At 38.6% G+C, this 16,483-nt stretch overlaps 1 protein-coding gene and 1 pseudogene across 1 annotated transcript; one reads left to right on the top strand and one right to left on the bottom strand.

The window, feature by feature from the left end:
• The first annotated feature begins 1,873 nt into the window (after positions 1-1,873).
• Positions 1,874-11,085, top strand: uroc1 (urocanate hydratase 1). The gene is made up of 19 exons (XM_035152247.1): positions 1,874-2,393; positions 4,003-4,133; positions 4,699-4,792; positions 4,888-4,947; positions 5,027-5,155; positions 5,242-5,303; positions 5,439-5,505; positions 6,148-6,291; positions 6,376-6,464; positions 7,048-7,110; positions 7,219-7,398; positions 7,483-7,580; positions 7,676-7,748; positions 7,861-8,050; positions 8,159-8,257; positions 8,365-8,464; positions 10,209-10,290; positions 10,380-10,479; positions 10,599-11,085. The coding sequence occupies exons 1-19, from the start codon at positions 2,268-2,270 to the stop codon at positions 10,737-10,739; spliced, it is 2,028 nt and encodes a 675-aa protein (XP_035008138.1). The 5' UTR covers positions 1,874-2,267; the 3' UTR covers positions 10,740-11,085.
• A 2,520-nt stretch (positions 11,086-13,605) lies between these two features.
• On the bottom strand, positions 13,606-16,300 carry LOC118105046 (annotated as a pseudogene).
• Positions 16,301-16,483: the final 183 nt, after the last annotated feature.

Consider the following 16,483-nt stretch of genomic DNA (forward strand, 5'->3'; position numbering starts at 1 on the left):
TTGGATAGATAATCAGCTGATTAATCAATAATGAAAATAATATTTAGTTGCATTGCTAAACTGAACATTTCTAAAAAAACATTGGTGACAGGCTTATTGTTTTGGATACTTCTATATTTTTCCTCCTTACTCTCGTTAGAAATATAAATATTGTATTTATAACAGAAGCTATTCATAATGTAAATGCCTCTTCTCAAGAATAGCCTGTGCTACAATTTCTTAATGAAACTGTTGAACTAAAAACATAATATTGTAAGAGAGGAGCTGCACATAAAAAAAAAATCTGTTTTCCGTATCATCTTTTGAAAGACTGTTGTGACTGGTTTGACCTGTGGGAGGCAGCAGTGCGCCAAGGAACGTCACCGGAAACCGAAAGTGTCTCGTTTACGTGGAGCTGTGACAGTGGAGCCGATGGAAAACAGTAACATTAACAATTATCAAAGCAAACACAAAAATACATAAAACAACAAATAGTGACGAGCAGAAATCAATCAGTAAAAATGTTATAGAGGCAACATAAATTCAGTGTTTATATACATACATACATAAAAAAATACTTTATTTGTATAGTACTTTTCAATACAAGTAAAGTGCTTTACAACACACATGAAACTCATAAACAATTAGAATAAGAAAAATTAAGATAATAAAAGCAATAGACATCACAAGCTTTTTAAGATGTGTCTTAAGAAGTGAGGTACAATGGGATACCGATTCTGCCAGTATAATCTCTTCTGGCAGATTGTTCCAAAGTGTAATGGTCTTCACGGCAAAGGCTCTGTCTCCTTAAGGTTTCCAGCCTATACTTCGGAATGGTTAGCGACACTAAAAATAAACAAACTTGGAAAATAGAGAAGAAATGTAACTGAATGCAACTCACCTTTTGGCTGTCGACCTGTCAAAGTAAAAAACAAAGCCAGTGTTTGTTTATATGAGCCCCTTGTCATGTTTCGAGGTCCTGACCCCCTGGTTGGGAAACACTGGACTTTAATACCTAACTCAATTGCACATTTGCACATTTGGCTCTTCAGACGGGAAACATTAAACCGCCTCACAAGAGTGAGGCGGTTCTTACCCTAACCCTAATACAATAAAAAACAATAAATACGGGATTGGGTGGAAATAAATACTCCAAAGTCATTCAGAAAGTCATGTCATCCATCCATTCATGCAGGAAAGAGGTGTAGGGAGAGCAAACGCACATGTGCAAAAATCTTCTCATGAAGTGACACTTATAAATGCTCTGTTTGCCTTGAACACTGAATATTCTTTTTAACTCAAGTTATTCTGCTGGTGATGCATCTTTTAACTCAAAAGACCGAAAAACCTGGTTAAAAAGTGGTTAAATTGACCTGTCACAGGATTAAAAATCTGATAATGTAAATCTAAACCTATTTGAGGAGTGAGGAGATGATTCTGTCCTCAGGAAAATAAGGGAATCTGGTGGAGTTTAAAAAACCCTGCTTAACCTTTCCTCCTCTTTCATCCTCGATCTGATCCTAGATCTGGTTCCTCTCAGCAGGGACATCAACTGGAACTTACCTCGTCTGAGTGGAATAATCAGTGGTCCTTGTGTGACGAAATTTAAGGACACTGTCTCCATTTCCCTCATAATATAGATGAAGGGTCCTGACTGTCTAGAGCAGATCTACCCACATGCAGATGAGAAGGTGCCACAGGAACCAAATCCAGAGAGTTCAGGGTCAAGCTAGTAATGAGACCTCGCGGTAACATGGGGAGAAGGACTTAAAGTCTTTGCTGATATTGTTAAAAGGAAGGAAAATGCTTTTTGAGAAAGCATCAGAATTGGTTTTATTTACTCTCAGAGTCTGGAGGAGTGTGCTTGTTCTGCCATGCCCTGAAATACAGAGTGAGTGTCAGAAAAACTGAAAAGCAGAATAACAGCATTTTACATGATAGCTTTTGACCTGTCCAAAGGTTCTGGCATGCATTTTTGTTTAACTGAGTTACATGTCTGAGCATCAGGGGTCAGAGGTCTGTGGTGTTTTTCCACTGAAGCATGTGCCGCTTCGAACTCCCTCAGAAATCAATAATTACCAAACACTCTTTTTCTATCGGAGCTGTGCCATTGGTGGATTGTGGAGGGCAAAGACAACCAAAAAGCCAATGGGGCAGGCGGGCGAAGAGGGATCGCCCTCAAATCTTGACAAGATCACAGTTTTCCTCTTCCCTCTCTCATTTGCTGTGAGGGTGAGAGCTGCCTGATTTCTGTCTCCGGGTCTGAGCAGCAGAAACGAGCCAACAGGATGTCAGATTTAAAGGAGCTATGCAGTGGTTTACCTCTGGACCCTTTGCCACCTAACCGGGGAAGAGACCCCAATGTGCCACATGCACCCATCCGCACCCCGAACCTCACAGCAGAGGAGGAGCGGGTGAGTTTTCTGTGCATCCACCATTTTCCTATCTTTGCTAGTAGTAATCCAGATGCACTTAATGATATGATGACTTTTGTGTGGACAACAGTGCAAGTGTAACATTTTATTTGACGCACTCAACATCCCTCATGGTTTATATAACGTCGATAATGGCTACATCTCATTTTGTCACTGATCTTAGTCACTTTTGAAACAAAACAAGTCACAGGCTCAACTTCTGCCAAACAGAGGCAAACTTCAGTGACATCTCTTAATGTGCGTACGTCGAGCAGAGGGAGGTTGTTGTTTACTTTGCAGCTCAATGCTTTCATGTTGTAGGTCATCATGTATGTTCAGTTATTTTTGTTTCTTTTTCATGTCCTGAAACTTCTCACCAAAATGCTTGAAGCAGTTCTACAATTTTAATTTGTCCGATTCTAGCAGCTCTGCCATCCACAATTTTATGTTAATAAATATGAATAATAATAAAAACAATAATACATTTTATTTCACAGTGCCTTTCTTGATCCTTCGAGGACACCTTACAATTAATATCACTTGAATAATTAATGTAAATACAAGCATTAAGATCTGATGAGGAGAAGCAAACACCTATAAATACACCATATGTAACACAAGAATAGTTAAAATGTTATTTTCTTTTATCGCAAATTAAAAATAATTATTGTCATGAGAGATACTTTTTTGCTGGTAGGATTAAATTTCCTAGCGGGCTGAATGTGGCCCAGAGGCCTGTGGTTCTTCATGCTTGTCTTACTTACACACCTAAATGCAACCGAGCTGTCATTGATGTTTGTAATAATACATACTTTAAGAATAAGTCAAAATGTTTTCTGTGAAGAAAGGTTTAGAACAATATGAAACGCACCATCAAAAAGAAAAGATGGCTACCAGTGACAGTATCATGAAGTGACCTGTGATCTGAACAGGGCTGCAGCTCACTGTTAAATCAGACTGCTGCTCTGTTATAAATAAGATAAAAGAAACACCATTATGCCACACTGTGTACTCTGTCTGATTGCATCATCACAGTTTGCTCATGGGCTGCCTGAAAAATTGATTATTCTCCAAGGTCCTCAACTGATTTCCCAAACTCAGAGTAAAGGCTTCAGTCAATAATTAAGAGAGATACGGGGAGTATGTTTGACCCTCTATGTATTTTAGGAAGAACAAAGAAAAAAGTAAAGTTCCTGTCATCTGTCTGACTTTGGAAGGACAGCAAAAAATTTGACTATTGACCTTATTCTGAATAAGATATAATTTCGATTGTGATGTTTTCATGAGTTGCAAGTAGAATATTCTGTTCATACTCCTGTTTACATATTACAGAGAATAGTTTAATAATGATTTCAAGCTGTTGGTAATGTACACGTCAATGTCACAAAATGCTGTGAAAACTCCAATAGAAGGTTATAAATGAATATGACGAAGATCAGAACACTCCACATGTCTTCATTTGATTTATTGCTTATCCTGTGCATGACTTTTGTTTGGGTTAAGGTAATCTGTTTAGATCGCAGTGACTTCTTCAGATTATTAATATTGCTGCCTTTGTTAACATTGGCACTGAGCTCACTAATCTACTGTAAATGCCTCTTCCCTGTAGTTGGCGTTGAGAAACGCACTGCGTTATATTCCTCCCACTCACCACGCAACTCTCGCACCTGAATTTGCTCAAGAGCTGCGGCAGTATGGACACATCTACATGTACCGCTTCTGCCCCACGTTACGCATGAGGTGAGGCCGAACACGGGAAGCAGTTAAAATGATGAGAGATTACCTCAAAGTATCTTATTCATTTACATCCAGTGGATATAAAAAGTCCACACACCCTCCACGCTCCTATTTGTGTTTGAGGAATTTTAAAAAGGTGAAAGCATCGTACATACCACTCTATTCATTTATAGGACCAGAGTCTGACTGATACTGGGCTCTTTGAGATACATATATATATTAGTTGGTATTTATTTTACACTTAACAATATGCAGAAATCTGAAATTCATCCTTCTGGTTAATAATGGTCTGTGACACAGGGATGTTAAGAGGCACAAAACAGTTTCAAAGATGAAACAGATGAGACAGTTAGAGCAAATACAAAATGACCAGAAATAAACACATAGAATAACTAGAATGACTCTCAGTAAAGCATATACTGTACATTCACCGAGGCCCAACAGCCCTTTTGAATTCTGTTAAAGATATACAGAACATGTTATATGACAAAAAAAAATCCTCATGATGGCTTTGTCTAGTTTCTTTGTTCCACCATAGTCATGGTGTCAATTCTGTCTGTGTCCTCAGGGCGTACCCCATAGATCAGTACCCGTGCCGAACACGTCAGGCAGCCTCTATAATGTTGATGATCATGAACAACCTGGACCCAGCTGTTGCTCAGGTGAGCCTCGTCCACTTCTTGTATTAATATAGTCAAGTTAAATTTAATGGATCGTTTTAATCCTTAAATTTGTTGTGTTTTTCTGTATTGTTCAGTTTCCCCAGGAGCTCGTCACCTATGGAGGCAACGGACAGGTGTTTAGTAACTGGGCCCAGGTAAGCCCTGAATCCATGCATGTTTTTCTTCTAGTCTAAATAGCCGATGTTAATGCCTAGTGCGTGTGTGCGTGTGCAGTTACGCCTGGTGCTGCATTACCTGAGCGAGATGACAGAGGAGCAAACTCTCGTCATGTACAGCGGTCACCCCATGGGCCTGTTTCCCAGCCTGCCCTCGTCACCTCGAGCCATCATCACCAACGGCATGGTAACTCTGCACCACACACATCTGACTCCAGAACGTGACACACTGATAGATGAAGAGTTCACTCATTCTTTTTTTGCTTCACGCAGGTTGTTCCAAATTACTCCTCCAGAGACCAGTATGAGAAGATGTTTGCTCTCGGAGTTTCAATGTAAGTTTTAAAGGTGCATTGCTGCTGCTGGTTTCTATTTGTTATTGGGTATTGGAGGATTATGTCAGAAAAACCTTTCCATATGGAACCTATTATGAACATACAATAAACTGTACTTTTATTCTGTAATTTCAGGTACGGTCAAATGACAGCAGGCAGCTACTGCTACATTGGACCTCAGGGGATTGTTCATGGCACAATGGTTTGTGAAATTATGAAAAGTAAATGTGCAAACACTTTGAAAATATGGATTTACTCTAAGAGGATATATTATTATGGTGTCACCAGGGTTGTCACCATACCATAATTTTATACTGGGATATGTTACTGGTATAAAACAACGAGACTCAATACCATAATAAAACAAAAAAGGTTTTGTTAACATAAAAAGTATTTATGTGCCTTGGCACATAAATACTTTTTTTTTAGCAACCATGATAACGTCTTTCGCTCAGGGGAAAACTGTCTGAGCTCTTTTTCTATGTAATTCCTTGGGTTGAAAATCTCATCGTATATCTGCTTTTATACATTTCAATACTATTGAAAGTGAAATTAACAGAGATTGTATCGTTTTGAATATGTGGTATCGAAAAAGTATCGAAGTATCGATACTTTTGACAACCCTAGGTGTCACAAGATAATAACAAAAGTCTTTAGGAAAATATTATCATTAATCGTTTTTTCGTTTTTCTCACAGCTCATACAAATAAGGTTTCTGTAATGACGTGTCACAAGTCCAAAAGTTGAAGAGCCACTGCTTGTAATCGGAACAGTTGATGTACATAGATGCAGTTTGTAGTTCCTCTTATAAATGTTTTTCAAAGCTGTTTCCTTGTGTGTGTAGCTGACCGTGCTGAACGCCGGCCGGAGGTACCTGGGCTCTGACGACTTGAGTGGGCGTGTCTTTGTGACCTCTGGGCTGGGGGGCATGAGCGGAGCTCAGGCTAAAGCTGCCGTCATCGCCGGCTGCATTGGCGTGATTGCAGAGGTCATTTCCTGTTAATACTGACTGCTGAGCCAGAATTAAGGAAGTCCTGTGTGTCAATGTCATTGAATCTATTTTTCTGTGTAGGTGGATGAGGCTCCTCTTAGAAAAAGACATGAGCAGGGCTGGTTGATGGAGGTCACCAGCAGCATGGAGCACTGCATTCAACGCATCAGGTAGGAAAAGATTATTGAGATTTATTATGAATGTCCAAATATTATGCAAGGCCCAACCGTTTCCTTATGAAACCACATTTAAATTTACAAGATCTAGATTTTTATATGGATCTGCACCAACTTACAAACACTGATAAATATCAGTCCCCAAAATATGTATTTTTTACGCACCAAAATTCTATGGGTTCTTTTCTGATCAATATCGTATCGTTCCACCAAGTTTTGTATTTATTCATCCAGTGGTTTTTGCATAATTCTTCTAACTAAGAGACAGACTAAGTGAAACAACAGTTAAAACTTAATGGACGATGGACACATTGTGCACATGGCAAATTGAACCGCAAACCACTATACAATACAGCAACAGAGCAAAATATCAAGTCATGTTTTGTATTTCAAATATTAACCAGTAACTATCACTGTCAAATACATTTACAATGAAAAATAAAATATTTCCCTTTATTAACCTTTGAAAAGTGATGGAGTAGAAGTATGACAAAACATTTAACTACAGTTAATGTACGTGGTTACATTACACTGCAGTGACCAGACAATTGCACAATGTTATTATTTTGTTTCTCAGAGACTCCAAAAGCTCCAAGATGCCCCTCAGTCTGGGTTACCATGGCAACATCGTAGACTTGTGGTGAGTGAGAGCTCAAATGCTCACATCTGCGGCTACTACACAACTGAAAGAGGCACCATTTATTTCAAATTGTTGCTATCTTTTCTCGCACTTTATCTCTGTAACCAGGGAGAGACTTCAGCTGGAGTACGAGAGGACGGGGGAGCTGCTGGTCGATCTGGGTTCGGACCAGACCTCCCTTCACAACCCGTTCAACGGAGGCTACTATCCAGTCCAGCTCAGCTTCCGTCAGGCAAACCAACTCATGTCAACCGATCCTCAGCGTTTCCGAACCATGGTCCAAGAAAGGTTAGATGACTAGACTTTCCTGTAGATGTTTTCTGCCAAATGTTTGTCCATGAAGCTAAAATATTGTGTCCTGTACGTTCACAGCCTCAAGAGACAAATAAAGGCAATCAATAAGCTCTCTGATGCTGGCATGTTCTTCTGGGACTATGGCAACGCTTTCCTCCTGGAGGCAAAAAGAGCTGGTAATTGATTATAATACATTATTATTATAATGTCATTATTATCACTCAGTCCATGTCAGAACAATAATGGGAGTCGTGTTTTTTGTTCTGTGTAGGGGCGGAGGTAGAAAAGGTTGGAGGTGGAGCGACAGAGTTTATTTACCCTTCTTATGTTCAGCACATTATGGGGTGAGACTTATTTGATTTAGTATCGACCCTGTAAAGCAAAAAAGGCTGAGACATTATTTTCTTCTCCTGATGAACTGACAATCATCCTGCTCTCCTTCTTTCTTCACCATAGAGACATCTTCTCTTTGGGCTTCGGCCCGTTTCGCTGGGTGTGCACATCTGGCGACGCCCAGGATCTTGCCGTAACAGATGACATCGCTGCTACCGTCTTGGAGGAAATTAGTGCCAATGTGACTGATCAAATCAGGCAGCAGTACAACGACAACATCCGCTGGATCAGAGAAGCTGGCAAACACAAAATGGTCCTTTATTAAAAAAAACAACACCTACGTATATCTTTTTCTCACAGTGCAAATGAGCCTTATTCAGAATTAACCACGAGGGTGGATTTCCTCTGTGTTTTTGTTTAGGTTGTGGGATCACAAGCCAGAATCCTCTACTCTGACCAGAGAGGAAGAGTCGCGATTGCTTTAGCGATCAACCAGGCTATCGCTGATGGAAGAGTTTCAGTAAGTGGCTGCTAACAAGATTGTTTCATGTGCACAGTGTGTTTGCACAATATCAAAGTTTTCAGTGGAGTTGTTCAACAGTGTGTTTTGTTGATTCTCTCACTCAGGCTCCTGTGGTTATAAGCAGAGACCATCATGACGTCAGTGGCACAGACAGCCCCTTCAGAGAGACCTCTAACATTTATGACGGATCTGCCTTCTGTGCAGGTATGTGCACTTCACTGTATGTAACTGAGGACTGAGGATGCATTTTGCAATGATAATTTGTCAACTTTAGATTGATGGATTTTGAACACCACAATAGCATGAACAAAAATAAGACTTAGTTTGTGTGATAGTTTGTCAATCTGAAGGAAGTTTGAACTGTCTACATCTATCTAGTAATCCCAGAAATGTCTTGTCTGTATGTGACTCACATATCTCATCGGCTTCACACTTGGTATGTGTATTGTTAAGGGTCAGAGGCAGTATATTAATAAACCTTGAATAAACAGGCGACTAGAGCTCTGTAGCATCAGAGAGAAAACTGATTCTCCAGTTCAGGGCTCTGCTTCACTGAGCTTTGAATAAACAGGTAAACAGCTCTTTGTGCAGCAGCAGCTTCAGGGTTCTGTGGACTGAGTTCAGCAGCTGGTCTTTACTTTCAGCGGCTCCATTACTACAGGTCACTTTAACAGTATCGGGAACAAGGCTGCAACCAGCATCACCACAGGCCAAGCATACAGCCCATTCCAAACAAGAAGGTTTAGAACTGGCACTGCACTAGCAATGATTAAAACTAGAAATCCTTTTATATTTTCGCCCCTGTCCGTCGCTTTGTTTGGTAGTTTGTCAGCAGGGTTATGCAAAAACTACCCAACTGATTTCCACAACACTTAGTGTGAGGATGGGACATAGGCCAAGAAAGAACATATTCAATTGTTCAAACATGATCTGAAAAAAGTGGTGGATCTAGGAATTATTTTGAATCTCTTTCTTTAACATTGGGACATTTTTACAGATTTCCCAGGGAATGATGAATGCATCTTGAGGGAAAAAAATCTGGCATATTAAGGAGACTGATATCTATGAGTGTGTGCAGATTGATTGAATTTAAGGGGACTGTTGGGCCTTGGGGAGGTATGAGCTCCACTGATTCTAGTGCCATTCTAGTTTGTTATCAGGTTAATGCTTTGTTCTGTAGACAAAGATGTAAGATGAACTGTATTAGAAAAACTGGCCAAACTAATGTAGATAAATGTAATGTAAAACCAACCGGTCTCGAACGTAGACGATTTTAAAAAAAAATTTAAAAAAAAGGAAAGAAACTAAAACAAACAACAAAATAAACAGTCGGGAGGTGGTTGGTGCAGTTTATTTTGTGGTTGAAGAATAATCCGTCAGTTGCAGCAAGATCCGATTCGCTGAAGACATAGTGATTCGGAGCGGAGCCTCTGGAGATTTTGTGACTAATGATTTGAGTCATCAAACTTTAAAGGTTCAGTGTGTAAGATTTAGGTCAAAAGTATCTATTCGCAGAAACGAAATATAAAATAATCCTAGTAATGTTTTCACTATCAAAGCTATACGAATTGGTTTTTCTTTACCCTAGAATGAGACCTTTATATTTACATTGGTACGGAGGATGTTTTTTTACAGTCGTCCAAACTGGACAAACTTTCAGTTGTCATTAAAATTTTATGACAACTGAAGGCCGCCTCAGGTTCTCTTTCATGTTTGGAAGGAGAGGGTGATGTGAGGGATATTCAGCTGCAACATGATCACCACTAGATGTTACTAAATTCCACACCCTGAAAACTGGACTAGAATCCACAGATCTACTTTGAGTATCTACTGACGTGAAAATAGCTGCGACTGAGAATTTACCAACAAACTCAAAATCTTACTTCTACTTTACCCTTTTCCAGTGTTTCTCTTGATTTATATGAAGCTCTTAATGTCTTTCCTTTAGACATGGCGGTCCAGAACTTTGTTGGTGATGCATTCCGAGGTGCCACATGGGTCGCGCTGCACAACGGTGGTGGGGTTGGCTGGTAAGGCTTCATGGGTTTTCAGTTAATAGTCATACTTGTGAATTTTCATTAGGTTTCATCAAAATCATTCACCTATATGTCACCTATAGGGGTGAAGTGATGAATGGAGGCTTTGGCTTGCTGCTGGACGGCTCGGAGGAGACGGCAAAGCGTGCCAGTCTGATGCTGAACTGGGATGTCTCCAATGGGGTGAGAGTGTAGAGAGAAGAGAGGCTCTGTTAAATCCAGCCTCAATCATTATTTACAATCTGCTCAGATTTGCAGATTATTGCTGACTGACTGGCACAAATCTGTGCGTCTCTGTGCAGGTGGCTCGTCGCTGCTGGTCTGGAAACTCCAATGCCTACGAGACCATCCAACGCACCATGGAGGAAAACAGACAGCTGCGTGTCACCATGCCTTTTCCTGTGCAGGATGAGCTCGTGTTGGACCGTGCCCTGCAGGCCTAGCTAACACTTCAGCACAGGATACCAGTCATCGGAAGCCACACAGCAAAGGAGTACAGCTGTAATCGCATCATCACATGTTTTCATGTGTTTGAATCAGGCTTTTTCTCATACTACAGACTGTCAGAAATCACCCACAAAAACAACTCATTTCACTTATAACCTGCAAAATATTCTGCCAGTTCTATAGTAGTTAATAAAGCAATGACAATGTTACACAAGTAGTTTGCTGTGAATACAGATAATGTCAAACAGGCTACAATATTGTACTAGGCTGTTTTAATCATTTAATGTATAAGGATATATTCTTTATTATTTTGTGTTGATAATTAAACTGTATAAATTATAACTCTTATGGTGTTTGATTCATTTGTGTGTAGATCTACAAAAAAATGTTTTACTCTGATGTACTTGTCCCAGGGCTTTCATCAGATCAACTTCAAATGTGTGTCATCACAACAAGATGGAGATGAAAACTACCTCAAAGATCGATTTTTCGTCACACGGTGTGACCGTGGCGTGGTGTCAAAGTTTGATTACACGCCATCAAAACACGAGGTTCTGTATCTCGGACATATTTGGTCGAATCGAGTCCAAACTAGACATGTAAGACAAAAGTCCCGGCCTGATGACATCTACACAGAAATCATGACTTAAAAACACAGCGCCCCCTGGTGGCAACAGGAAATGTCTTGTTTTTTGCATGTCTTACACTTGGAAGTATTCCTCCTCATCCACTTACTGCAACCATGTCAAACCTATGTCAAAAGCATCTCAAGACATTGATAATGTAGGCATAAGATTACTGTGACTTTTCGTCAAACGCCATATTAATGGCGTGGAGTTAAAGTTCATCGACTCGCTGTGACACACGAAATTGCTGTAACTTCCGTGTTCATGGGTCTATCTCCCTCAAACTACATTTGTGTACACTTGTACTTTTTAGTTACAAGTAACTAAAAGTATGAAAGTAACTAAAAAGTAACTAAAAGTACAAAAGTAACTAAAAAGTAACTAAAAGTACAAAAGTAACTAAAAGTACGAAAGTAACTGAAAAGTAACTAAAAGTAAAAAAGTAACTAAAAGTACAAAAGTAACTAAAAAGTAACTAAAAGTACAAAAGTAACTAAAAAGTAACTAAAAGTATAAAAGTAACTAAAAAGTAACTAAAAGTACGAAAGTAACTAAAAAGTAACTAAAAGTACAAAAGTAACTAAAAGTACGAAAGTAACTGAAAAGTAACTAAAAGTACAAAAGTAACTAAAAAATAACTAAAAGTACAAAAGTAACTAAAAGTACAAAAGTAACTAAAAAGTAACTAAAAGTACAAAAGTAACTAAAAGTACAAAAGTAACTAAAAAGTAACTAAAAGTACAAAAGTAACGAAAAGTACAAAAGTAACTAAAAAGTAACTAAAAGTACAAAAGTAACGAAAAGTACAAAAGTAACTAAAAAGATCTGTGAGGTTGTGATACTGTCTTATGGTGTACAGATGTGGCGTGTGTGTGTGGGTGTGGGTGTGTGTGTTACTGGTGTGTAGAATCGACACCAGACGACTGGAAGTGTGCGTTCAACTCTTCATGTTACCCTGCTGTCATCCCTCTGCACTAGTGAAAACCATTTAGACGTGATTAAATGTGAATCATATTTATTTGCTCTTTTAAGAATTTTTGTACATTTTTGGACTCGTTTTAATATAAATGTGCTGTCTGTTCCTTTTAGTTTAGGACCTTTATTTTCATCTTCGTCCTGATCTGAGGTGCAACTAGAAGAACATTTCTCCTTTCCCAGGAGAAAATATGAAACGTTTGGAATGTGACAATATTGACACCATAAATTGAATCATTTAGCCTCTTACATGGTTGAAATTTATCAAAAAAGATTCATGAAGTCAAATTATAAGCTACTCTTGTAGGTTTGACTCACTAAGTCCAAATTGAATCATATTGGTAAGTCAGAATTGGTTTTTAGTTTATATCACATTTTGATATATGTATATATATATTTTGTAAGATTGACATTAATTATAAATACACAGTTTTGACTTAAATCAGACCAAGTATTTTATAATTTTGACTTTAAAAAATGACATTTTGTTCTCTTTAACTTTGTACAAAAGTAACTAAAAAGTAACTAAAAGTATAAAAGTAACGAAAAGTACAAAAGTAACTAAAAAGTAACTAAAAGTACAAAAGTAACTAAAAGTACAAAAGTAACTAAAAAGTAACTAAAAGTACAAAAGTAACTAAAAAGTAACAAAAGTAACTAAAAGTACAAAAGTAACTAAAAGTACAAAAGTAACGAAAAGTACAAAAGTAACTAAAAAGTAACTAAAAGTACAAAAGTAACTAAAAAGTAACTAAAAGTACAAAGGTAACTAAAAGAACAAAAGTAACTAAAAAGTAACTAAAAGTAAAAAAGTAACTAAAAAGTAACTAAAAGTACAAAAGTAACGAAAAGTACAAAAGTAACTAAAAAGTAACGAAAAGTACAAAAGTAACGAAAAAGTAACTAAAAGTACAAAAGTAACTAAAAGTACAAAAGTAACTAAAAAGTAACTAAAAGTACCAAAGTAACGAAAAGTACAAAAGTAACTAAAAAGTAACTAAAAGTACAAAAGTAACTAAAAAGTAACTAAAAGTACAAAAGTAACTAAAAGTACAAAAGTAACTTTTTAGTTACTTTTGTACTTTTAGTTACGTTACTTTTCGTTACTTTTCGTAACTTTGTAACTTTTCGTTACTTTTCGTTACTTGACTTGACAGTATTTTAACAAAGACACAAGTTGAAAATATGTGTTTTGAGTTAATTGTATTTTTTGACAGCCGTTCCAAAGGCTGTGACTTGTTTCAAATTAAATTGCCTCAAAACATGGACAACATTTAAATAAGTAGTCAAAAATTTCCAAATAGAATCTTCTTTTAACTGTTTCCCACAATCAAATACTGATGACTCTAATACATCAATGTATCAAAGATGAGGCAGTAGAATATATGTCCTTACAAATTCTACTAATATCATCATATCATACCTATTATCTAATAGCAACAAGTAAAGTCAATTTTTGTGTTTATATTAATTTGGTGAACTTTTTCAATGTGGACTTCTGATGTAGTTGTTGGGATGAGACAGAAGATATGATACATAAACATGTATTTATGATATATAGAGTGCTGTACCTGGACTGGCTGTAGACACCGGGGCAGTAGAAGAGTCATGACATACTGCAAAGCACCAAACTGATCCCATACAGAGAGGTCAGCACGAACACCAAGAGGGTCAGCAGGAAACTGTGGTGGTTTGCCTGTCCGACACAGCTGTTTATCCTGCAACACCTCAACACAAACACACAAACACAACACAGACCCACAAGACACAGATATGTGAGACCCAAGCTGACCTGGATATGTTGGCTCCATATACCTGCTGTATTTAAAATAACTCAGTAGATGTACAGTAGATGTAGTATTTGAAGTTTACATTTGAAAGACTATTGAATATTTCCTGATCCAGACTATCATGTGGGTTATTCTAGTTTGGTGGTAATAGATTCAGTATACTCACAGTATATCATGGTTGGTTCTGGAGTTTATATCTATATAGTAAATGTGAATAATAAACAGGAAGATTAACATCATATATACATGTTATTCTTTTGTCTTTGAGGTTGTAAGTCTATTGCAGACAATGAAACAATTCAGAAACTGTGCATGAGGTATAAAGAGATTTATAAAACTGACATCATCATCTTTAATGTTCTTGGCAGTGTGCAGTTCAGGAAAGTGTCTGATAAAGCTCACAGACAAATAGACACCCTGTCTTCCTGGTTGGCCTGAGACAGATCCCAGTTTACCAGTTTTCTAGTTCAAGTTTACATTTCAAGACATTTTTGCTGGGAGCAGTTTCCATTTAAAAATCAATCTTTGGATGCAAAGAGTTTTTCACTTGAGCCCCCGCTCCCCAAAATGTCTGTGCACGGCCCTGAGGAAACCAGTGGGTACAGTAGGAGTCTTTGCTTAAGACATGAACGTTGTTGTGTAATTACAGGGCAGTTATCTAAATCTGTCATAATTCAATATTCACTTTCATGATGTGGTGTGAATGTACAATTCAAAGAAGTATAAAGATGTTATAATATCAAATCCAACCCACCAGACACAGTGGTGGTCCAGACGCTTGACGCAGGATCCACAGGTTCGACAGTGTCCGGCCCGCGGGGGTCGCATTGTTTTGCACACAGAGCATCTGCTCCACTTTTCTGTCAGGGCAGGAGGAGAGGAGGAGGAGGCCGCTGATTGGATGGATCCATTAAGATGTGTAGAGTCCTTGTTAACCTCCTCACTCTGGCTGTGATAGGAGGTGGTGTGAAACCCTGGGCCTCTCTTGGTGTGAATGAGAGATCAGATGGTGAGGATCATCCCAGCAGTCACAGTGCACAGCTGCAGATGGCTGACGTCCCCACGCGGTAGAATCTCTGTGATGAAGAGGTAGTACATGTAGGCCAGAGAGAACAGCGCCAGAGTAACGAAGAAGAGGGTGCGTCTCCTCTTGCGGTGCGTGGCGTAGTAGTACCAGAGGACCAGGCTGGGCAGAGCTGTCAGGATGATGATGCCCAACAGGTAGTGCAGCGCTGCGGCCCGGAGCAGCAGAGGCAGCAGCACCAGGGCCGGGATCATGGAGATCTCCAGGTTGTCAATCAGGGCCCCCGAGAACAGGAGAGTGACATCCGCTGTGAGGGGGTTTGTGTCTCAGCCACCTGCAGCGCACACATGGCAGTTACAAACACTTGAAAATAAAAAAACTTAATTAGGAATGATGCTAATACACTTTCATTGATCAAACTAATAAGATGATATGAGGAAAAATCACATGTTGTTTTCTTATTAGAAGGGTCAGACCCTGTAATTTTTATATTGTGCTTTGGTGTGATGTCACACGTGTTTGGTTTTAAATAAACTGTAAAAAGATAAATAAATGGATAAAATAAAATGAATTTATGATTAAATACATTGCAACATGAAGTCATGAAGTCTCAGAAGGATCTGGGGCCCTGGGACATTTCTTCACTCGGCCTGAAGTTTATTGTACTAAAGCAGGGATTCCAAAACCTTTGAGTCCTTGATGCCCAAAATAACCGAGTCAGAGATATGTGACCCCCATTATCCCAAAGGATATTTTAGCTGAGCTTGTTCACAAAAAATCTCCCATGTGCAATGTTTCCTGTGGTGCTGTAAACTGACCTGCTGCAACTGATGCTGTCACTCATCTGTCATAATCACCATGCATGGTTATTTACATGGTTTTATTCTAACAAGTACTTTGTTTAGCTTTTGGAACAATTATGGCTAAAATATGATATTGAGAATTGCATCTAAATTGTATTTGATGTCTGTAAATCACCTTGTGACCCTTTTGTGTCTCATTAAAGGTCATACTTCTTCTAACCTGTTAAATGCCTCGTCCAGATCTTCATAGTCACAGCAGCATCCATACTGGTAGATATCACACTCGCAGCAGCACATGGGATCATCTGGCTCCGGAGGCTTTAACTTCTCCCATTTCATTATGGCTTCCTGAAGTTCACAGGGCAACTTCGTTCTCTGGAGCGATGCACAAATGAACTACACCATTAAAACAAACTATTAGTGCAGGGAACATATCTATGGAAATGTACTGACAGAATCTATAACACAAAAACACACACACGATCTATAACTTTGAAAAAAGCACATATATACATACATATC

Source organism: Hippoglossus stenolepis, chromosome 3, assembly GCF_022539355.2.
Source record: "Hippoglossus stenolepis isolate QCI-W04-F060 chromosome 3, HSTE1.2, whole genome shotgun sequence".
Lineage (NCBI taxonomy): Eukaryota > Metazoa > Chordata > Actinopteri > Pleuronectiformes > Pleuronectidae > Hippoglossus > Hippoglossus stenolepis.

Excerpts from the sequence above, each read along its gene's own strand:
- uroc1 (XM_035152247.1), top strand. The coding sequence starts at position 2,268 with ATGTCAGATTTAAAGGAGCTATGCAGTGGTTTACCTCTGGACCCTTTG. Across the intron at positions 6,465-7,047 it reads CACTGCATTCAACGCATCAG|AGACTCCAAAAGCTCCAAGA; the intron begins GTAGGAAAAGAT and ends TTTGTTTCTCAG. Across the intron at positions 7,749-7,860 it reads TATGTTCAGCACATTATGGG|AGACATCTTCTCTTTGGGCT; the intron begins GTGAGACTTATT and ends TCTTCACCATAG.